This window comes from Plecotus auritus (assembly GCF_963455305.1).
Source record: "Plecotus auritus genome assembly, chromosome: 1".
Classification (NCBI taxonomy): Eukaryota; Metazoa; Chordata; class Mammalia; order Chiroptera; family Vespertilionidae; genus Plecotus; species Plecotus auritus.
The window spans coordinates 244958548-244982709 of NC_137770.1; the positions used below are offsets into that span (position 1 = coordinate 244958548).

A 24162-nucleotide genomic window follows, 5' to 3' on the forward strand; every position below is an offset into this window, starting at 1 on the left:
ACAACCCTCTTCCTCCCCTCCTCAGGGCACAGCCTCTGCCCTGCGTATTGTGGGAAGCATTCCTTGAACTTCTTTAAGGATTTAACCCAAATATCTTTCACGCTTGGCCTGGCTTCGCCTCCTTTCGGAAGTGGCATCATTCGCGTGTGCTGTGCTCCCAGCATCAGGTCCCTTAGGCTCCACCGTGGGAGCCACACCTGGTGTGCCCCGTGTTAATCTATCGATCCTGGGGGGCTTCTGGCTGTAAACATCCCGTCGTGAACATCCGTAGACGTAACTGCTGGGGTGCATGTGCAAGCATTTCTCCGGGGTCTATTCCAGGGTTAAAATGGCTGGGTCCTCGGGTAGAGTCATTTCAGATTTGCTAGGTAATGCCAAATCCTTTTCCAAGTTTTCCCACCACCAGCAGCGGCGTGTCAGTTGCCACGTGTCCTCACAAATACTCGATACTGTCCGATTGGAAACCAGTGGGCATACTTATGGTATAAAAGGGTATTTAATTCAAGCTTCGCTCTGGAACCTGTAAGTGGAGATAAGCTGCCCTCACCCACCCACGCTCCAGTGTTGGCATAAGAACTGACGTTAACAGAGGGGAAAAGAGCCGGGAAAATATTTTAGAAATGGCACAGTTCTCCGCCTATGTAAGATGCTATCATCACCGATAAATTAAGAGTGTTTTGGAGCATCGATACGCAATGTCAGCGCACGCCTCCAGACCCTTCCCGGTTAGAGCTGAACGGTTTCCAAACTCACAGTGTCCGGCTCTGGGCCGGAGGCAGGGGCCTGTGCTGGGACAGGGACAGCGATTGGAGCCCACCTTCCGAACCAGGAACATCTTCGGAGCCCACGGCCCGGGGCTGATGCGGAGCCCTGGGGTCAGGATGCAGTGACCTAAAAAGCACTCACTCGGAGCACGTTTCCTTGGCTTTGTGTGGCTGCCAGAACATTCTTGGAAAATAAGCCGAGCTGCATTTTAGGAACTTGATTGCAAATGTTCTAGAAATGCGTGTCCAATGTCCAAAGAATCCCCAGGACACCTTCAGGGTGAAGAAACGCAACCCTGAGTTATGACTGCTGACGCGGCCATTCCGGCTAGATTTCCCTATTTTTTTTTCCTTCTCCGCCTCCAACATCTAATCGATTTCAGGGCACTTCCACGCTCCATCCTGAGTGCTTGATCTGACGACTATCTACAGACCCGAAGGTTCTGCACACACGGAAGGCGGTTTCGCATTGTTAGCACTTTCCAGAATCCAGAAGCTTCTGCCAGGAGGCTTCCTGCCTAATGATCCTCCGCTGGTGAAACCGCCCCTGGGCGAGAAGGTGCCAGGTTGATTTCAGCCGTCAGGGTCTCTGAGACAGCCCGGCTGATGACGAAGCTTTTAGATGTGTAGGGGGTGGGCAGGGGGACGGGGGAAAGGTTGGGTTTTGCTGCTGGCTGCGGCCCAGACAGGCATGTTTTATGGTCAGAGCTCTGGGAGAGCAGAAACCCCAAGATGTAGGGGTGTGTGTGTGTGTGTGTGTGTGTGTGAGTTACAAAGGTTCTGAAGTTGACCAAACTAGCAAGAATCAGCAGTTCCTGGAAACAGGAGGCAGGCCTCCGAGGCTATGAGCGTGTGCAAATGTTGTGCATTTTTTTAAATCCTCCCCCGAGGATATTTTTTTCCATCGATTTGTTTTATAGTCTTCCGATAACAGCCACTCTCCCCTTCAAGATGGCACGGTCTCTGCGGTAGAGCCATCGCTCCGGGAGAGATTTCAGCAGCCGTGTAGGCTGCCCGGTTAGGGGAGCCCAGTCCGGCAGTCCCCAACAGTCCCTTGGAGTATAGCTGACCCTCACCCACAAATATACACTCCCTGTACGCCCACACACTCTCCTTTCATTCTCTCACTCACACACTATCTTGCAGTCTGCCTTCCCGTCGGCAGCCATCTTCCCAATCCTCCTACTCCATTGATTTATTTTAGAGAGAGTGGAGGGAAGAGAGGAGGGGGGAGAGAGAGAGAGAGAGAGAGAGAGAGAGAGAGAGAGAGAGAGAGAAACATTGATGTGAGAGAGACACACCAATGGGTTGTCTCCTGTTTGCACCCTAACCGGGGCCAGGGATTGAGCCTGCAACAGAGGTACGTGCCCTTGACCGGGAATCGAACCTATAACCCTTGCGTTCAAGGGCCGATGCTCTAACCCAATAGTCGGCAAACTGCGGCTCGCGAGCCACATGCAGCTCTTTGGCCCCTTGAATTTTTAGCAAAGGCCAGCTTAGGAGTAACCTAATTAAGTTAATAACAATGTACCTACCTATATAGTTTAAGTTTAAAAAATTTGGCTCTCAAAAGAAATTTCAATCGTTGTGCTGTTGATATTTGGCTCTGTTGACGAATGAGTTTGCCAACCACTGCTCTAACCAATGAGCAATCGGCCAGGGCTAGTGTGCATTATATGAAGGAAGAATGGGCACAGACCACCTGCAATTGCCAGCCCTCACCTGTTGACTTTCCTTGGTCTCCCGGTTAGCGGTGTCCAGTGTCCGGTGCCCATGGACACCCACAATGTCGTGAGTGAGCATCAGGCAGGGTGCTGGGTGCAGGAGGCGTGGTCCCTCCTGGGGCTTACACACCAGTGACCTGTGCTCCCACCCGCGCTGTGTGTTGGAGGGTGCGTTACAGAGACCGGTGGCGGGGGTGGCGAATGAGGGGTTGGAGACTGTATGGTAACCGGGCACACGGCCCCGCCCCAGGCCCCAACGCCCCTCCCGCTGTGGGACCTAGCGAAGGCCCTCGGTAAGCCGACTGGGAGGCCTTGGGAGCCTGGCCAGCCGCCCGGTCTAAGAAAGGCCAAGAGAATCTGCTCTGGACGGGAGTCGGGCCGCACACAGCTCGCGTTCTGGTCTCACACAGCTCGCGTACATCCGCCCCCTTACACACCCCGCTTTTCTCCGTTTTCTGCGCTCTACGAAACCTTGTGCGGGGGAAGTAGGTGGGGGGAGCAAAACAGTAGCACCGGCCGGCTGCCCCTGGTGCATCTGCAGGCTGATGGGACTTAGTGGGACGGCTTCACCGGTGGCCGCGGACAGACTCGGCGGTAAATGTCGCCAGTCGGCCACCGCCGGTGAAATCCTAATAAACCCACGCCTTTGACAGCCAGCCCTCTGGCTTATTTCTCTGGGATCCACAAACACTGGCTGAGAGTTTCGGGGCCCTCAGCCCTGTGCCTAACACAGACGCCTGGTCCCGCAGTCTAGGGGCAGGTACAGGGACGCCGTGGGCTCGTGCTTCCAAACAGAAAATAAAATCCCGATGAAGCCTCCTTGTACGTCATCTGAGGAGCCAGAGGCATCTGCGATCGAGGGGGTACACCCCGGCCCTGTGCGCAGAGGGAGTAAAAGAAGCAAAAACCCCAACATTCCGTGTGACCGATTCTCAACAGCCCAGCCCCCCGCATGAGACGTTATTGTGGGTTTCAGGCCCCGGCAGGGGACCGGCAGGGGCCCCGGAAGACCGTGGGCTTTGCGGCCTGCGTTCCATCCGCTCACTTACTGGCTGGCGACCTTTGGCAAGTTGCTTAACGGACACGAGCCTCAGGCTCCTTCGCTGCCCGTCCCGGGTGTGTTAGGAGGACCCCACGGCCCGATGTTGGCAACAGGCACCAGGCACTACCCCGCTGTGGGTCCCGTGCAAAGCACAGTGTGTCCCCACACCCAGTGGGAGCACCTCCCGACCCCTTCAGGACGGTCATGCACGCCCACGATCGTCCCAGGAACACCTGCACGTGGGGGAGGGGCGGAGGGGCGCCTGGCTGAGAGCAGCGGCTCAGGGACCGGGAGACAGGCGCTGGAGAGATCGTCTTTATTTGGTGTCCTCACCTCTCGATGCGGAGGGGCTCCCGTCGGCGCCCTGTCCCTGCGGGCCTTGCTGACACGCAGACAGGCAGTAAGCTTCCTCCGCAGCACAAGCAGCTCTGGGACGGGGTGTGAAACAGGAGTTTGACTGAATGCAAGCGGGTTCCCCTCGAGAAAGACAGGTGGTGCCGCCCCCCGCTCCGAGGAGAACCGCGAGCGCGTGATTGTGCTGGTTCCCTCGCTGGCTGTTCACCGGGAGAAGCTGGCTGCCGCCTTTCCTCCTAGGGGACAAGTGCACCTGCGGGGGCAGGGCGTCGAACGGGGCTCGAGGGAGTTCCAGGGCCGGGGCACCAGCCCCGCTTTCCAGCGGCGGAGAGGCGTGTGACCGTGTGAGATGCGACAGCGAAAGGGAGCCCCGAGGGGACATGGCTCAGGCCACTGTGCCTGGGCGGCTGACCCACTTCAGCCCCCGCTCTCTCCCGGGGCGGGGCTGCCTCAGCCTTGCGGGTCGGGAGGGACGGTGGTTGCTGGGAGGGGGTATTCCAAGGCGCTGCAGTCATTGGACAGGAACACCAGGTCCTGAAAGAGACGCGCCGGCAGGACCGTCACTGAGGGTGGCTGCCGGGCCCGGGCACGGGTACAGACTCCTGGGTGCCCTCCCAGACTGGTCAGTTGCCCGGCTGGCGTGGCTCAGGGGTTGAGCGTTGACTTATGAACCAGGTTTGATTCCGGTCAGGGCACATGCCCAGGTTGTGGGCTCCATCCCCAGTGAGGGGCGTGCAGGAGACAGCGGTCAATGATTCTGTCTCATCGTGGATGTTTCTCTCTCTCTCTCCCTCTCCCTTCCTCTCTGAAATCAATAAAAACATATTAAAAAAAAAAAAAAAAAGACTGCTCAGTTGTTCCCTTTGGGTGAAAACATCCTGTCTTACCCTCCCAGGGAGAGCCAGTCACATGTTCACATTCCCTTAGACAGGGGTGGGCAAACATTTTGACTCGAGGGCCACAATGGGTTCTTAAACTGGACCGGAGGGCCGGAACAAAAGTATGGATGGAGTGTTTGTGTGAACTAATATAAATTCAAAGTAAAGGAGCGGAGGGGAGAGCAAGAGAACCGGATAGAACAGCCGGATCCGGCCCACGGGCCAAGTTTGCCCTAGGCTGCCTTAGAATCTCAGATGTTCTTGATGATTTATGGAATCCATGCATGCATAGGTTGACCAGATGGACAGATGGGGAGGGAGTGAATGATGGAGGAACCTTGTGGGGTGCCCCGGAAACCAGCCAGAGCTCACCTTCAAGGGCCATCGAGGCAGTAACACCACCTCCCTCACTGTGTTATTTATGTCTAACTCCTGCCGTCCACCCCCCCACCCCCCAGACCAAGGGGACAGGGGAATGAGGAGGAAAATGGGCGTGGGCAGGAAATGCATAAACTATAACTTAACCGCTAATTATTAGCTTCCCGGGGACTCGCTCTGGGCCGGCCTGCTGCTGGGAATGCCATGTCTAGGCCCCTCCCGGGTTCTGAGGCCCCAGGAGTTGCCGCAGCACCAGCCCACGGTCAGGGTGCGGTTCGTGTCCTCCTCCGGTGGTCCTCGGACAGTCGCTATCCTGTCCCCAGGGCACTGATAGGAAACTGGCTCGGAGAGGTGAGGGGTGCGCCATCCGGGAAGCTGGGGCTGGAGACAGGAGCTCAGCTCTGCCTGGGCCGAAGCCCGTGGCCCTCGGACCACATGAAGGCCATGCTTTCTGCATCTCAGCGGGGGCCAGTTCCTGCCTCTTCTGTCCCCTCCCTCTTCTCCCTGTCACAGCGCACACCTGGGCCCCTTCTCCACGGTCGCCTCCGACCCCGGGAAGGGGCTCCAGGGGTTTGGAAACGCCACAGCCCTCTCCCCACCGGCCCCGTTCAGCTCCCAGCAGAGTGTGTCTACATGGTTAGCGCAGGGTCCTCCGTGCTGTTTTCACATCCACACCGGGTTCCTGGAGGCCAGGGGGCTTGTCCTGGTCCCCGTCACTTACCAAGGGCAACGATGGTTGTGGAAGGGCTTTGTGGACAGGAAACACTCCGTAAACTTCACCTCCTCCTGGTTCCCTCCCCTCCCAACCCTCCTTTCTTAAAAATATATTTTTTTATTGATGTCAGAGAGGAAGGGAGAGGGAGAGAGAGAGAGAAGCATCAATGATGAGAGAGAATCATTGATCGGCTGCCTCCTGCACATCCTCCACTGGGGATCGAGCCTGCAACCTGGGCATGTGCCCTTGACCGGAATCAAACCCGGGACCCTTCAGTCCACAGGACGACGCTCTATCCACTGAGCCACACCGGCCAGGGCCCACCCTCCCCTTCTAGACGTCTCCGCTGGCAACACTAGACCCAGAGCTTCCGTGATGTCACTCACCCTCCTGCAGAAGGAGTTCATGATGGTGTAGAGTTTCCGCACTTTCTCCTTCAGGGCGTCCACCGGGGCCAGGCGCCGACACTGGGGCGAGGCCACGAAGTCCCGCAGCTTGGCCAGCACGCAGTAGTTCTGGGGGTGGACGACAGGGGGCACCTCGTGGGAGAAGCCAGGAGCCAGAGGGACCTTCCTCTCAGATCTACCACCCCCCCTCCCCCACCCCCCGCAGGGGCGCCCCTCTTACGTGGATGTCCAAGTACAGCCTGGGCAGGTATGTCACACACGGCTCCTGCAGAAAGGGGGACAAGTCGCTGTGATGCCCACAGGACCCACCCTCAGCCCGGTCACCGCAGGCTCCCTGCCAGCCCTCCAGCAGCCAGCCCAGCCCAGGTCCCTGCGGCCTTGATGCCGATACACAGGACTGCCTTGTCCTGTGGCCACATTCCTCCACACCCGATCTCAGAGGGCAGACGCCATACCATTAACTAGGCGTTAGGGAACTGCATACGTGTGTGTGTGTGTGTAGCCACACCCACAAGTACACATACATACATGCATATGTTTAAAGTTCTGTAACTGTAATCTAGACATCCCAACATGCTAGTATATCATACACGGTTGGAACGTGCCTGTGCACGCATACTCGGTATCCCTGTATTTTACGTTAGACCCAGATTCCGGTCCTGCTCTACCAGTGCGGGTTCATGGGACCAGAACCCCTTTGAAATTCCCTGTGTGACCTTGGGTGGGCCGCCTCGTTCTAGGTGACTCAGTTTCCCAGTTGTGAAATTAGAGCGTTAGAACATGTAACCGCTCCGCTTCCATCCATCTCTGCAATTCTGAGCCTGTACATTTTTTTACGTTTTAAAATCTGATTCCTTAAAAGGTGTTTGTTCTACACATGTGATACCAAGGAATCTGTGGATAAATTGTGGAGCAAGTACACAATAGTACATTGTTACAAAAGCATGTTAACATATGTGATGGTGTCACTTGAAAGTAAATTGCAAAACTGCTGGGCTGTTTGATCCAATATGCTCACACATATACACATGCATGCATGCACACAGATGCACACACATGTGCACACATCTACATGCGCACACATGCACACCCCCCACACACACGCATGCATGCACTCACACACACACACGCTCACACAAGCACTTGAACACCTCTGCGTAGGCTGAAAGCTGAACTACCCGCCAGGATGTTATGGCAGCAGCTGCCTCCAGGGGGAAGAGTTGCTAGTCATATTTATCCTCCTCTTTGTCTTTCCTGCATTTCCCCACCGTTCTACAAGGTACATGACTTTCATAGTTAGGAAAAAGTAAACATGATTTAACTTTTAAAAAGAAAACACTAAGAAGGTGTTAGGGTACCTACACCCCATGCCTGAGAAACATCACGCTTCGTTGGAAGGGTCTGCAAAGGGACGCTTACATGTTACCAACGCTTTTCATGGCGTTTCCCCCTCCTCTCGGCCTGACCTGAGCCTGGAGCCTCCTCTTAGAAGAGGGTGGCAACAGCAGCCGCCACTCCTGGGGTCCCGTGCAGGCCCTGCTCTGCCTGCTGCATCGGAGTCACTCCTCGAACCCTCACAGCTGCCTGGCGGGGCTGGGTGCCCAGCCGTCCCCTCTCACCGAGCAGGACATCGATGAGGGGCTGAGGAACTCGCCCAGGTCCTGCGGCGGGTAGGGGAGGGCCGCAGCTCTGAGAGTCGCCCCTAATACACTGGCCAGGGAAGGGAACGAATCAGCCACATTCCCTGCTCCCCGTTTTATGCCGAGTTCTAGGGTTACTAGGAGGTTTTTTCTTCCTTTTTCACCGTTCGCGATGGACCCTCTGACATTTGCTGGCAAGTTACAAGCGGAAATGGTGAATCTTTGATTACATTTCTTTGTGCTTAAAGCACACACCCTGGTTGGTGTCGTATTGAAAAGGATGGGAAGAAAACACAAATATCCTTAAGATGAACAATGACCACAAGAGAAAAACAGCACTTTTTTTCATTCAAAGGCAAACTTTGGGGACCTGGGTCTGCACGGACCGCCCTGGCCCGCACCAGACGGGGGGGACTCACCGAGGGCTCTGTGGCCTGCAGCATCTGGAAGTCCCGGCTGATCTCCCGGCTCAGGCCCAGCATCCGGGAGTAGCATGTTGGGGGCGCAGGCCGCACGGCGGGGGGCCCAGCTAGGAGCAGCAGCAGCAGGGGGAGCAGCCAGGGCCTCATGGTGCAAAGGGCCTCCCGCAGCCCCAGGCCGGTACCCCTTTAAGCAGCTGCACGGGGGTGGTCCTCCACGCCTCCGTTTCCTGTGGGGCCCGCCAAGGCCACGGGGCACGCCCACCTGGCCGAGGACACTGGATCCTTTCAGACCTGCAGGCCTCCCCCCCTTTGCGAGAGGAGGGGCTGCCTGGGGGTGCAGGACGCCTGGAAGGGAAGCTGCTTCCTCGGCGGCTTGGCCTGCAATGGCAGGACCGGCAGATGGGGGAGGGGGGGAAGGGTGGGGGGGAACAGAGGAAGGCAAAAGTGGATGCGGGAGGCTCATCAGAGCCAGGAGCGGGCAGCCCCCGACTGGGACCAGTTAGAGAGCCGGCTGATTTCTGGCAGCAGAGCCGGAGGTGGGAAAGGACCAGAGCGATGGATTGAGCACCAGAGATCTGGGGCTCAGGTCGGGCAGCTGGGGGCTAACGCCCACCCGCACTGCCCAGCCAGGGCACCTGGGCAGTCACCTGCCCTCTGAGCAGCTGTGTCTGTGCACTCGGTGCTGGAGCCTGGGGTGGCGGTGGGTGAGCATCCCAGCCAGCCCCCTTCACGCGGCGGGCCCAGGCCCTACACCAGGGGTGGGCAAACTTTTTGACTCGAGGGCCACCATGGGTTCTTAAACTGGACCGGAGGGCCGGAACAAAAGCACGGATGGAGTGTTTGTGTGAATGAATATAAATTCAAAGTAAAGGAGCGGAGGGGAGAGCAAGAGAACCAGATAGAACAGCCGGATCCGGCCCGCGGGCCGTAGTTTGCCCAAGGCTGCCCTGCACAGAGCAGACCCCCAGGGGCCACGCTGCTCTGCCAGCCGCTCCCCCGTGACGGGGGCCAGGGAAGGGAACAAGCTGTCTTCTCAGATGCTCAGTGGGTGGAATGCATGAGACTCACCTCTGGCGATGACCTTGGGCAAGGTCCTTAGCTCTGTCTGCCCGCTCCTTATAGGCGAGATGGGCAGGATGAGAGCACTCAGCCCAGAGGTCACGGTGAGGACCGAGAGACGCTGAGCTAACACGGCTGAGCCAATGTCACTGTCTCCTTTCCTGACAGTGTCCCTGAGCCGCAGGGGCCACAGAGAACAGCCCCATATTCCAGGGGGGAAACTGAGGCTCAGACAGTCCCAGCAATGTGCCCACCGTCAATGGGTCCAACTGGACTCTGTGCCTTCTCTTCCGTCTTCCCCCACCCCACCCCCCCACGCCCAGTGTGGGACCCGGAGGAGCAGGACTTGCTGTGGAGATGAGTTTGGGCCCTGGGCTGCCCGAGACCTGGGAGCAGCGTGGAGACGAGAGGAAGGTTCTGACGTAACGCACATCACTCGTCCCACAGCTGCAGCAACTACACAGCTGCCTCCTGAGCCGCACAGAAAGCCATCCAAGTCGGGGGGGGGGGGTTCCCCCCCATTTCCCAGAGGAGGAAACTGAGGGTCAGGGGATGTGAAATGGCTGCGATCACAGGCTACAGGGGAGGACAAAGCTCCGGCCCTGTGTCTGCCTATCTTCAAGGCCCCTCGCCCTGCAAGCGAGGGCAGACGGGGGCCCAGGCAAGCCGCACACCCAGAGCAAACCCCCCCACGGAGGAGGCCCAGGGGCCGAGGGGAAGGACCGCGGTGTTCCGGACGTGGGACGGCGGGACCAGCCGCAGCAGTGCAGCCCTGGCTGCGGCCTCTCCCTGCTGTTTGCCTGGCGGGACCCGTTCCCTGTCTGTGATCAGTAGCGTCCCCCTGGGCAACGCCAGAGGTCCCCAGGTTCTGCGGACCCGGTTTCCTGTTGGCAAAGCCTCGGGCGGGGAGCCCAGCATGCCTTCCTGTGCCGGTGGGTGCGTTCTCTAAACACCTTCAGCCAGCGACCGACCGGGGATGGCTCCGGCTCCCTCTCAGACCGGGCAGAGCCGGAGGGACAAGCAGCAAGCGCAGAGGCGCTTCTTCTGGATGAAGGAGGCTCCTCGCTCCCTCCATCCCTAGCAGAGCCTGGTGCATGGGCCTCCCGGGCAGACCGGCCAGCCCAGCCGGGGACCCCAGGTCCCTTCGAAAGGCTCCAGGGCTTCTGGATGTGCTCAGCCAGTGAGCGTCCCATTTGGGTCCGGGAAGGAAAGCAAACCAGGACCATTCAGATCCAGGCCGGGCCTGAGCTGGGAGTCGGGACCCCTCTTCGCGCCTTTGACCTTGAGATGATGTGTCTCTGAGAGACCCGACCTCGTTCCACCTGGGGCAGTGTGCGTGGCCATCCTCGGGCTCCTGGGTAGACCAGAAGTCCTCCTGCATCCTGAGCCCCGGACATGGAGCTGAGGGTTCCATCTGCCTCCCTCACCCACCCAGTGCTTTCCATCCTGGCTCGGCAGCACCCAGCACCCAGCACCCAGCACTCAGCACCAAGCACCCAGCACCCAGCACTCAGCACCCAGCACCCAGCACCCAGCACCCAGCACTCAGCACCCAGCGGGCGGAGCTGACGTTCAGGAAGGCTTTGCTGACTTAGCCTCATAGTTGTCAATCTTGTTCCTAGAGCGAGGCCTAGCCCATTGAAAACCCACCGAGCTCGGACCGAACCGGCCCCACTGGCTACCCAGACCCGCCCGGGACGCAGGTGGGCTCAGGAGACCACAGGTGCGCTCTGCTCACACAGGTGTCCTTTGCCCGTCGCCCCTGCAGCCCCTCAGCCCCTCAGCCCCTCCGCCGGGCCCTTCCTCGGCCTCTTCAGCATCAGGCCTGGAATGTGAATATTAAAAGTCCAGGCGGGAATCGCCCACAGACTAAAGCTTTGTCTTCTCCCAAAGTTTCTCCCATCCCCTCAGGTCTGAGCCGGAGCCTGGGCCCCTCGTGGGAGGAGCCCGTGAACCTCATTAGGTCCGACAGCCCAGAGCCAGGGCTAAGGAGCCCGCAGTGAGCGGTTCTCAGCCAGACACAGAGGCTCCTTTGGATGGATCCTCTGTTCGTTGTCTGGGCACATGCTTACGTTTTGAGAGTCTCCTGAGATGGACCCTGAGGATAAGCTGTACATGGAGGAGATGGGGTACTGTCCTCACACAGGAGAGGAAGGGGCCCCTGGCTCCAGAAACGCCGGGCGGGGCGGGTGGGGTGCCTGCGGGCCCGTGGTGCTCCTGGCGGTGGCTCACCTGCTGTGGGGTGGGGGTGGGAGAATAAAGTGGGGGTGTGTGGGTGAGGGGGGTGAATGTGGAAGGGGCTTTGCTGCTGGAGGAAGAGGCCATAAGCACAGGATGCAGGCGCCTCTGGAAGCTGGACAAGACGAGGAAAAGAATTTTGCCCGGAGCCTCAGAAAGAACCAGGCCTGCCCCACCTCGATTTTATTTTATTTTTAAAAAATATTTTTATTGGTTTCAGATAGAGGAAGGGAGAGGGACAGAGAGGTAGAAGCATCAGTGATGAGAGAGAATCATGGATTGGCTGCCTCCCGCACACCCCACACTGGGGATCCAGCCTGCACGCAACCTGGGCATGTGCCCTGACCGGGAATCGAACTGTGACCTCCTCGTTCATATAGGTCGATGCTCAACCACTGAGCTACCCTGGCCAGGCCCCACCTTGATTTTAGCCCAGGGGTGGGCAAACTTTTTGACTCGAGGGCCACAATAGGTTCTTAAACTGGACCGGAGGGCCGGAACAAAAGCATGGATGGAGTGTTTGTGTGAACTAATATAAATTCAAAGTAAACATCATTACATAAAAGGGTACGGTCTTTTTTTTTATTATTTCAATAGTTTTATTCATTTCAAACATTTTAACAAGAAGAATGTAAACACTAATTATTATAATTTGAAACTTCAAAAAATGGAGGAATCATAGCACAATAACATACCTTATATTGAAGATGGCAAAGGCAGAATAAAATTGCCTAACAAAGGAAAGGTACAAAAGCCTTTCAAATTAAACTTAAATATAATAAAATAATTTAAAACTAAAACAAATAGATAAGAACAAATGTGTAAACAGTAAATTAAACATTTTCTTTAGTGCAACTTCCAAATTATGCCCGGGACGTAGATGTAGATGGCAATGTAGGTTGAAAGGTTTTTGGTCTTTAAAACATCAACTTCAGTGGGAACAGTGTTGTTGGTCTCCTTTTTAGCTAATGCTCTGATACTGTGCTCTCCAGGGGCGTGTCTCCCTACATCACCACGATAACGTGTCTCCGCATTCCCAGGGTGATGTCGGGGGACGCGTCCGCGGGCATTACAAGGAGCCTCTGGAAGATTGAGAGGTTGTTCCTTCTACTGAATGGGGGATATAAATGCGCCCACTCAGAAGAAGGAGCTGCGGCCGTGTTTCCCGACGTTGCCATGTTAACACTGCTGCTGGTGAAGGAGCGGAGGGGAGAGCAAGAGAACCCTCCGCTCTTTCGGCTCCGCGGGCCGGATAGAACAGCCGAATGGGCCGGATCCGGCCCGCGGGCCGTAGTTTGCCCACGGCTGTTTTAGCCCATGGCGGACACCTGGCCTCCAGGACAGTGGGAGAATAAATCGGTGTGCTTGAAGCCACTCAGTTTCTAGAGAATCCCCGCAGCAGCCACAGCTGGCGAAGGCCCCCTCTCCCTGGGGTTCACTAGAGTAGCAGTGATTAAGTGGCGAGGAACTTGGAAATAATCTGCACCAACCTGCCTGATGCTTGTGCTTCCTCCCCACCTCCCCGCCCAGCGCTCATCCAGAGTCTGCTTGCATACCTCCCTGGACGGGGAGCTCATTGCCCCCCAAGGCCACCCTCCCGTCTCTGTGCCGCTCCGACGAACACAAACTCTTCCCAAGGTGAAGGTGACTCCCTGCTGCTGCCACCCGTGGCCTCACCCTCCTGTGCCTTCTTCCACAGAGCGGGCCCCACGACCACGGTCGTTCCGCATTCTGTCACTACCAGTCGCCCTGGCCCCCGGGCTCTCGAGAAACAGACCCGCTCTCTTTCAGAGCCAATGTCCCCATGTCCTGAACCGTTTTCCAGGGGAAGTGGCTCAAGGCCAGCCTTGGGCAAACTACGGCCCGCGGGCCGGATCCGGCTGTTCTATCCGGTTCTCTTGCTCTCCCCTCCGCTCCTTTACTTTGAATTTATATTAGTTCACACAAACACTCCATCCATGCTTTTGTTCCGGCCCTCCGGTCCAGTTTAAGAACCCATTGTGGCCCTCGAGTCAAAAAGTTTGCCCACCCCTGCTCAAGGCCCTTTTCCACAATCGCATCACGTTTAACAGCTCTCTGCCCAGAGCCTCTGCTCCTCCCAGGAGCCAGTTCTAATGCAGAAACCCACCCTTGCGGCTGGGGCAAGCCCGAGGCCTGGGGGAGAGTCAGGTCTGTAGCTGGGCCTGGCCCGGCTCTCAGCCATGTGGAGCCGCCGCTGCCTGCACTCCTGCTCGGGGTGAAGGTGATGGTGATGATGGTGATGATGGTGATGGTGGTGGTGGTGATGATGATGATGATGGTGATGATGGTGATGGTGGTGGTGGTGATGATGGTGATGGTGGTGATGGTGGTGGTGGTGATGATGGTGATGGTGGTGATGGTGGTGGTGGTGATGATGGTGATGGTGGTGATGGTGGTGGTGGTGATGATGGTGATGGTGGTGATGGTGGTGATGATGATGATGGTGATGATGGTGATGGTGGTGGTGGTGATGATGGTGATGGTGGTGATGGTGGTGGTGGTGATGATGGTGATGGTGGTGATGGTGGTGGTGGTGATGATGGTGATGGTGGTGATGGTGGTGGTGGTGATGATGGTGATGATGGTGATGGTGGTGGTGGTGATGATGGTGATGGCGGTGATGGTGGTGGTGGTGATGATGATGATGACGATGATAACGATGACGATGATAACGATGATGGTGACGACGATGACGATAGCTAGCCCTGAGCCTTACTCTGAGCCTGAACAAGAATTAATGCGTGAATTCTGTTGTCATCATTTCAGGGCACGGAGGCACCGTGGGAGGCTACGGGGTTTGCTCCAACCTGAAGGGTCTGTCGTTACCACCCAGGTGGCCTTTGACCCTCACACAGACTTCTTGGGTTGAACCCGAACTGACACACATGCCATTCGCTCCGTCTTCAAGCCGGGTCCCTGTGTGGGCACGACAAACCCAGCGCAGGGCACGTGCCCTCTCGTCGCTGCCCAGAGAGGTGCCACCGCCCGACCGCAGGAGCCAGCCCTGGGCTCCGGCTGGGCCCGCCCTGCCACGTCCGTCGTGTGGCCAGTGAGTGCGTTCGTAGTGGGCCCTGCTTTCTAGCGTTTCTAGACGAAGAGTGTTCAGCCTCTTCCTTCCAGCTGTTCAGACTGGCTTATTCCACAGCGATGCAGGTGACCAGGAATACAACTGCTCTTTGTTCCCAGCCCCGAGGGGTGATGGAAAGTTCCTGAGAGACCACAAGCAATAGGAACTCCCTGTTTGCTTGGTCCCCGGTTCCTTGGCCCAAACGCAGAGCCCCACCTTCCCCGAGTGTTCCCTGTGTTCCTGTCCTGTGTGTGCCGGTGATGGCAGCCAAGGTCGCAACGGCCCCGGCCAGTGTGCGGACGCCCAGCCATCGCCGTCTTTGCCAGCGACCGGAAGAGCCAGCAGCAGCGTCTGTCCTCGGAAAACATCGCACTACCAGCCGTGGGCAAACTACGGCCCGCGGGCCGGATCCGGCCCGTTCGGCTGTTCTATCCGGCCCGCGGAGCTGAAAGAGCGGAGGGTTCTCTTGCTCTCCCCTCTGCTCCTTTACTTTGAATTTATATTAGTTCACACAAACACTCCATCCATGCTTTTGTTCCGGCCCTCCGGTCCAGTTTAAGAACCCATTGTGGCCCTCGAGTCAAAAAGTTTGCCCACCCCTGCACTAGACACACGCTGAGTCTGAGATGCTGACGTTGGAGGCCACCTCTGGACCTGTCCACTCCTGCCACCTTCTGAGGTCAGCGCCCAGGGGTCAGAGTCACCTATGCTGTCCAGCCCAGCACGCCCAGCCAGCAGCTCTCCGAGGGGAGGAGGCCGAGCGACTGGCCGTATTGCTGCCTCCGGCGTTCCTGTGGACATCGGTTCCTTTGTTCGGAAGCAGCACGTCTCCCCGGTGGAGGGGTGTTTTTGAGCTTGCTTCTTGCGCTGTTGGCAAACCCAGCTGGAAAGTTGGCCCACGGGGTCCAGAGGGAAGCAGCGAAGACAAACACCACGGCTGGGCTGGGTTTGGGTGGTGGTTATGGAATGAACCCCATGTTCTGGAACAGAGACCCCTCTATGAGCCTCAGAGCATGGGTCCAACGTTGAGTGGGAAGCCACGTGCGGGACAGGCCCTCCCGGGCGTGGCCCTGGGCCCGTGCCTGCAGAGGCCGCCGAGAGCGATCCTTCACGAGGAGTCCTGACGTGGCTCACCGAAAGCCACCGGCTTGGGAGTCCAGCAGACCTGCGCTCCCATCCCACTGTGTGATTTTTTTTAAAAAATATATTTTATTGATTTTTTACAGAGAGGAAGGGAGAGGGATAGAGAGTTAGAAACATCGATGAGAGAGAAACATCGATCAGCTGCCTCCTGCACACTCCCCACTGGGGACGTGCCCGCAACCAAGGTACATGCCCTTGACCGGAGTCGAACCTGGGACCTTTCAGTCCGCAGGCTGATGCTCTATCCACTGAGCCAAACCGGTTTTGGCTGACTTGTGTGATTTTTAATTGATTTTCCAGCTACAGTGGGCGTCCACCGTGATGTTAGTTTCCGGTGCACAGCACAGCGAGGAGACGTGTACGTCCATTGCCATCGATCCACAGTCAGTCCGTGCCCTCTGACACCACGGTTCTCACCGTGTCACGACTAGATGCCCTAGGCCTAGGCTGGACTTTACATCCCGCCCCGTGTCTGTGACTGACAAGTTGTCCTTCTCTGACGCGTGGGCCAACTCTTAGGCCAATTCGTACCTCCCCGCTATGGTAATGATGATGGGCCAACGGGCACCCTTCCCTGGGACTAACGGGCGGTGCAGGAGAAAGTGGCTCTCTAATCCCACCCAGGTTCCGGCACGGCTGCCCAGGGTATGTCCCCACGCGGGTCTGTCTGCTGGAGGAGTGGAGCTGGGAGGTGGGCGGAGGGAAGTCTGGATAACCTGCATCCAGTCCTGGAGGCCTCGTCCTGAAATCCCTCCGCAGGCTGTCAGCTGCCCTGGGGTTGTTTCTAGCGATGGAGCTGGTGACTCCTTTGGTCTGAGCGGGTTCCCGTGGGTTTCTTCTATCTCGGGCCCCTGAGAGAGTCCCGCCCGGGGCCAGGCCCACGACCGTGCTTTCTCCTTGCTGAGTCTCTGTCGCAGCCGCCACGGGTGCTGGGCCTCACACAGTCCAGCCTCTTCTCTCTCCCAGACGCCTGTCAGCGCTGAGCGTCCCTGTGCCCTTGAAGCGATGCGTGGTCGAGGGGGACGTTTGTGCAGGGACCCACAGCGGATGCAGCGGGGCCGCTCCCGGGCAGAAGCCGTCAGAGCCCGCGCCTGCTTTGCCACTCTCGCTTTCTCTCTGCCAGGGGACCCGTCGGAGAGGGTGGCTGCCCTGCCAAGCCCCCTGAGGTGGAGGAGACCTGGACGGTGCCCAGCCCACGTGTGGTGCGGACCGCAGCTTGTCACTATCACAGCAGAATCTAGCCCAGCCTGACTGTGGAAGGCCAAGTCTGCAGTGACCTCCAGTGACCCCGGTCGAACCTTTCCCCCTTGGCGGGGGGTGGAGCCTGTGCGGGCCTGGGACTCACGCCGGAGCTTAGGTTAGTATATGGCGAAGGGGACCTTACAGATGTCCCAGAGGTGGCTCCTCAGTGGGCTGAGAGTTCATCAAAAGCAAGTCGTCGGTGAGCCTGATCCAAGCACAGGGACCTCAGAGCAGAGCGTTTTCTCAGGTCGGTGGCAGAGGGGGCGTCAGAGAGACCCTGGGTGTGGAGAGGGTTTGCCCTGCCATTGCTGGTTTGGAGGTGGAGGGGCGACATGGGGAGGAATGCAGGTGGCAGCCAGCAAGGAAAGGGGGACCTCAGCCCGCAGTCCTAGGAACTGGCTCTTTTTTTAAGAAAAAATATTATTTTTTATTGATTTCAGAGAGGACGGAGAGGGAGAGAGAGAGATAAAAACATCAATGATGAGAGAATCATTGATCGGCTGCCTTCTGCACGCCCCACACTGGGGATCGAGCCCACAACCCGGGGATTGAACGGTGACCTCCTGGTTCATAGGCCGACGCCCAGCCACTGAGCCCTGCCAGCTGGGCAGGAACTGGTTCTCTCGGTGACCTGAGGGGTGTGGGCGTGGACTCTGGACCAGACACGCAGCTCGGAGCCCAGCTCCGTGAGCCCCAGAGCAGGGGGCCAGCTGACCTCGCTGGGTGACGTCACCAGTTCTGCAGAATAGAAAATGAAGACACAGAGCACTAGATTATTATTCGAGGTTATGCATGGAGGGTTATCAGTTTTCAACTCACTAACTCCTGTGATATTCCCCACGCTGCCTGACGATGGGTCGTCATGATTTCAGACTCAGGGTTGCTGGTGGCAGGGCTAAGCCGCTGTCTCTGAGCTCCCGGGCCCCGCACAGGCCTGGACCAGTGCTCTACGGACGTGTGAGGCTGCCCTCGCCGGTGTGGCTCAGCGGATAGAGCGTGGGCCTGCGGACTGAGGGGTCCCGGGTTCGATTCCAGTCAGGGCACATGCCTGGGTTGCAGGCTCGATCCCCAGTGTGGGGCGTGCAGGAGGCAGCCGATCCGTGATTCTCTCATCATTGGTGTTTCTATCTCTCTCTCCCTTCCTCTCTGAAATCAATAAAAAAAATATTTAAAAAAAACAACAACAAAAGAACGTGTGAGGTTGACACCTGGCAAAACTGGGAACTGTTCGCAACTTTCCCGCCAGCCTGCCCCACCCACGCTCAGTACATTTTACGTGTTGAAGGACGGAGAGAAAGAAGAAGGAAGAAAGTAATTTGCTTAGATGCTGACAAGCTGTGTGCTATCGGGCAGGCCCCGGCTCTGCCTCTCAATTTTAATTTCCTTGGAAAATGAGGGGTGACTTTAGTTAAGCGCCCAGCTCCAGCACCTCAGACAGGCGCCCCCGCAGCCCGCCGGGCCGTCCAGCGCCGTGGATGCCAGGGCTGAGATGCCAGCCTCTGCGAGGTGGGGCTTCCTCCCTTGGCAGCCCTGGCTTGTTGGGCCTGGCAGCCAGCACACGCCCCGGGCAGGACGGGCGAGAGCACCCTCGGCCTGGTTCGGCCTCCCGCAGCTTGGCACCAAGAGCCATGTTACGTGGGGCCTCCTCTTTCTTCTTTCCCTCTGAATGGTTCCTTTCTCCTTCAGGAGGAGGCCGTGGATTCCCAGAGCCGGCTCGCCTGGGGCGCGGAGTGAGGAAGGCAAGGGGGACAGACACATCCGGGGAGCAGGGACGATCGCCCGTCTGGGGACTTTCTCTCCACAGCCAGCCTGAGAGGCAGGGTCAGGCCCTCCCCACTCGGAGCTCTCAGCCCCGAGGCTGCTGGTGCCCGACAGGCTGGTAGCAAAACCTACACCTTTCTGCTGGCAGAGCCCAGGCTGTTCGTGGGACCAAGTGTCTCGACACCCCTTCTTGGCAGGGCCGCGTTCTGATCGCAGGCTTGCGAGACCCACGGAGTCTTGTCATCTGAGCTGAAGTCACTGCCGCAGAGGAGACGGAAGACGCCCTAAACATAACATAAGATTCTGCCTTCGGCCGAAACCGGTGTGGCTCAGTGGATAGAGCGTCGGCCTGCGGACTGAAGGGTCCTGGGTTCGATTCTGGTCAAGGGCATGTACATTGGTTGCGGGCACATCCCCAGTGGGAGGTGTGCAGGAGGCAGCTGATCGATGTTTCTCTCTCATCGATGTTTCTAGCTCTCTATCCCTCTCCCTTCCTCTCTGTACAAAATCAATAAAATATATTAAAAAAAAAAAAGATTCTGCCTTCGAAGCGTTTCACAACAAAGAAGGAGAGGCAGAGAAGCAGGCTGGGGAGAATGGCGTCGTGTCCACACGGGTCACGTCGCTCCCACGCTCTGCTGCATAGCTCTCCCTCACTCCCTTTCAGCTCCAAGGATCTGGGACTCGTATGCAGTTGCTTCGTCATTTGTTCAGCAGAAATTTATTCAGTAGCCACGGTGCCTCTCACAGCGACAGACTCAGTCTTTAGAAAAGGAACCAGAAAATGGATGGACATTCACCATGTCTTTCTCACCAACGGCACTAAAATAATCATCTTTTATACGTGGGCATCAACATTGTCACTTCCCACTCTGATGCCTGGGTTTCTGGCCATGCTGTTCCCTCGCCTGGAGCACCGTTCCCTGCTCTGAGCCCCACTGCCACCAGGCTCACATGACCTGGCGACTGGTCCCGACCCCAGGTAAGGTGGCTGAGTGCCGTGTCCTCCTATAGATTCCCGTCCTTGTCCTGACATTGGCCATGGATCTTTGCGTGTCCACTGTTCTCTCTTGTAACCCTTCCCTGCTGCTCACAGCTGCATCCTGAGCCCCCAGCACAGTGACCGACACCAGAGACAGCCCATGTGCTCCCCTCCTCCCCACTGTTGGATGAAGGAAGGGCAGACCAAACCCATTTTACCAATAGCTTTCTAAAAAACCATATGGCTTTAGCCTGGTTGGCGTGGCTCATTGGTTGAGCGTTGACCTATGAACCAGGAGGGCACAGTTCTATGTCTGGTCAGGGCACATGCCCAGGTTTCAGGCTTGATCCCCAGTAGGGGGGCGTGCAGGAGGCAGCCGATCCATGATTCTCATCATTGATGTTTCTATCTCTCCCTCCCTCTCTCTTCCTCTCTGAAATCAATAAAAATATTTTAAAAATATATATGTTTTATTCATTTTAGGGAGAGAGGAAGGGAGAAGAAATAGAAACTTTGATGCATCAACATGGATCAGCTGCCCCCTGCTGGGGATTGAGCCCGCCCCCCGCCCCCCAGCCACTCCCCCGCAACCCCCCGCCATGTGCCTTGATCGGGAATGGAACCAGCAACCACTGAGCCACACAGGCAGGGCTTTCCCCACAGCTTTCCTAAGCACTGCACCCCTGCAGGGAGGGCCTGCTGCCACAGCTTTCTCACGTCCGCTATTGAGGGCTCGATGTGGTGGGGGTTTCTGCCTGATGCTTTGCAAAAATTGATCTGCTCCCTTAGAAACATCTTTGCCTGTGGCACCTATGTCCGGGGTTTCACAGAGTAATCGTCACACTTTCTGGCTTGGTTTATCATTTAAAAATGAAACATGATTTATCCTTTATCCTCATCCTGACACTCATTCAGCGGGTCCGTAGGTCGGCCTCAGGTTGACTCCAGGCTCCATCATCCCACGCTGGTTCGCGATGCATTTCCGTGGCCGCCTCGTCACAGGAGCCGCGCAGGGTCGGCCGCGAGAGGCTTCAATAAGGTGTCCCCTGCGCACGGAGTCTGCTTCCCCGCACCGGCCATCGGGGACTTCCTGCGAATGCTGCTCACAATTCACATTTATGGCACAGAATACACTGGATTACGGAATCTCGGAAGCATCCGCGTCTGGAAGCGTCTGCCCAGTTACAGACCCGCCGGAGAGGCATGGCGTGCCCGGCCGAGCACTTGGCCCTGGGGGCCCCACAGCCTCGCGGGATGTGCTGTGGGATTTTAGGACCGACCTCCTTTCATCACCTCTTAGTTGTAAGCACCGTGCGTCTTCTTCTTCTTCTTTTTTTAAATGCTATTTTATTATTTTTTTAAATACATTTTTATTGATTTCAGAGAAGAAGGGAGAGGGAGAGAGAGAGAGAAACATCAATGATGAGAGAGCATCATTAATCGGCTGCCTCCTACACACCCCACACTGGGGATTGAGCCCACAACCTGGGCATGTGCTCTGACCGGGAATCGAGCTTTGACCTCCTGGGTCATAGGTCAATGCTCAACCACTGAGCCACGCTGGCCGGGCGAGTGTCTTCTTCATTTACAGCACCCAGCAGTGCCCGTCTCTCAGTAGGTCTCAATACAAGTTCACCGAAGAAGTGACTAGATGAATCGATCTCTGAGACTTAACTGTTCACATATGGAAAATGGAAGCATAGTCCTTCCAGGGTGGTTAAAATGAGTAGTTGTTGCAGCATCCCTATTACACTATATGGCACATAGTAACTGCTCGATGACTGGATAAACAGTGACTAATGCTCTTAGTCCTTGTAGGGGCTGGAGGAGGAATGGGAATGTCGTGTAGAGGGAGGAGGAAGAGGGAGTTAGAAAGAGGGGACACTATATTCAGCAAGGCTTCCTTCCCCAGCATCTTGGGTGACCCCTCCCCATGTCCGGGGCATCTGCCCTTGGGATGTCCTGAAGTTCAGGGGGGTAGAGGTGGTCAGCACCTCCAATGCTGGTGCCGAGAAGCAATAGGACCGTGTTGCAGCCTATTCAGTGGGTGTCACAATCTGGTTCCTGGCTGCATCAGGCCCTGTTCCATTCTCTGGGCACTCCAGGGGTTGTGTAAGCTAATGAGCATCTATACTAATAATAGAGGAATATGCAAATTGTCCAGGACACTGTCATAGTAATGACCAAACAGCAGTCTGCCTGGGGCAACCAGGCCGGTGTGTGTGGGGGGGTGCAGTTGGGGGCAACCAGGCCGGCAAGAGGGCAGATAGGGGCAACTAGGCTGGTGGGAGGGGGGGTAGTTAGGGGCGATCAGGCAGGCAGGCAGGTGAGCAGTTAGGAGCCAGCGGTCCCGGATTGTGAGAGGGATGTCTGACTGCCGGTTTAGGCCCGATCTCTGGGATCGGGCCTAAACCGGCAGTCAGACATCCCTCGAGGATTCCCAGATTAGAGAGGGTTCAGGCTGGACTGAAGGGACCCTCCCCCATGCACAAATTTCGTGCACTGGGCCTCTAGTCCTGTAATAATCTCCTTTTGTGCTTATATGACCTAGGAGTCACTCTGCGAACAAAAGGTTGCATGGGGACTTGGGCATTCTGTGCCCACGGGTGCCCGGCATGTAATAAGCATATGTTGTTGAGTGAATGAGTGAGTAACTGAAAGCGGAGAGGAGAGGGGTCCCTCTTAGAACCTCCCCCCTGTCTTTGTTTGGCAAGCACTTGGCCGAGACAATGCTGGTCACACTGTGTTGTTCCCAGGTGACCCTCAGTTCTGAGCAACAACAGGACAGGGTTTGAGTATTGGAAGGAGACTTAGACATGATCTCATCCACAGCCAATCTGGTTCATGAATCATCCCTCTGCTATTCCTGACTATGAAGCCCATTCGGCTGTTCACTGGTTCATTCATTCTTTCAGGTTGCTGGATGTCTGGTATGCATCTATATTGTTCTGGATGTCAGCGGGGAGGAGAATGATGATGACAATGGTGATATTAATGGCTTTCATCCAATCCGTATGAGATAAATAATGGGCTAAACTGCTGAGCCAAAGAAACCCTCAAATTCAAAACACAGTAGTTTAACTAGAATAGGGTTTTATTCTCCCTGAATGGTCCAGAGGTGGGCAGGCTATCCAAATCCATCAGGCATCCTTCTACATGAAGTTATCCAGGGCTCCTTCGATCTGCTGTTCTGTTACTCCCTGGGGTGCAGTCCCCCCCAGCAGGGCTGAAGCGGGCTCACATGATCACCTAGGCAGTTTACATACAGGAAGGGGAAGGGAGAGTGCAGTCCTTTATGTACATCACTCCTCACATCCTCTTGGCTGAAACCTAGTCATGTGATCACTCCTACCTGCAAAGGGTGCTGGGAAATGTAGTCTCTAGCCAGGTAGCCATGGGCTCAGCTAACACTGGATGTGTGAGTGTTCTCTTTTAAAAGAAGACGGCACAATGGATACCAAAGACCAAGTAGCTGTCTTTGCCACTCAGCACAGCTCCTTCATCCTTTCAATTTACAGAAAGGGAAGCTGAGGCCCAGGAAGCGGAAGTAGCTTAGCAGAGGTCACATAATGTGCAGAACGTTTAAGGCCCGTCTCCTGCCTTCTAGGCCACACACTTCCCACCCCAACACATGGTGTCTTTTAGTAAATCATTATTATGGCTCCTGCTGCCTGCGGTTCTGCTTTCTGAGGGAAGAATTCATCCTCCCTGACAGACTATTCCATGGGCCAGCGGTTCTCAGTCCTGTTCTGCAGGGGAGGGGTGGATTCCTGGAGCCTCTTAAAGAACTGGGAAAGACTTTAACTCTCCCCATAAAAACACTCAAATGTACTCACACACATTCCCGCACAGTTTCCTGACTCCTCCCGCAGGTTAAGAACGCTGACACACCAGGTGGGAATACGATGAAACACACTTCATGGATGCTGCTCTTGGCAGCTACGGAGCCTTCCTTCTGACCCAGCCTGGCTCACGCACAGAGAGAAGTCTTGGCAAGCACTTACTCTCAGGTCAGCACGGAGCTACTCTGCAAATTATCTCAGGGTAAGAACCGGTGCTCAGAACTGCGCGGCTGCCAAGTTCCCGACTCTGACAAGGCCGCTGGGGAAGGTTTGTGGTGCCAAGAAATGAAGGCACCCCACATTAGCAGCAATTCACGGACCCTTCGTTTGTGTGCATGCACACACATGCACATGCATACACACATGCACACACACACACACACATGCACACAGGGCCTCAGTGAAAAGGTTACTCTTGAAATCACTATTTTTTTATCACGAGGGATAATGTGCTATCCGAATGAAATGACCGGCAAGCAGGGC

General features: G+C 56.5%; 1 protein-coding gene across 1 annotated transcript; it reads right to left on the bottom strand.

Moving 5' to 3' along the window:
* Positions 1 to 3832: 3832 nt before the first annotated feature.
* Positions 3833 to 8713, bottom strand: CYTL1 (cytokine like 1). The gene is made up of 4 exons (XM_080668654.1): positions 8322 to 8713; positions 6483 to 6527; positions 6242 to 6370; positions 3833 to 4418 (listed from the first exon to the last, which is right to left on the bottom strand). The coding sequence occupies exons 1-4, from the start codon at positions 8469 to 8471 to the stop codon at positions 4335 to 4337; spliced, it is 408 nt and encodes a 135-aa protein (XP_080524780.1). The 5' UTR covers positions 8472 to 8713; the 3' UTR covers positions 3833 to 4334.
* Positions 8714 to 24162: the final 15449 nt, after the last annotated feature.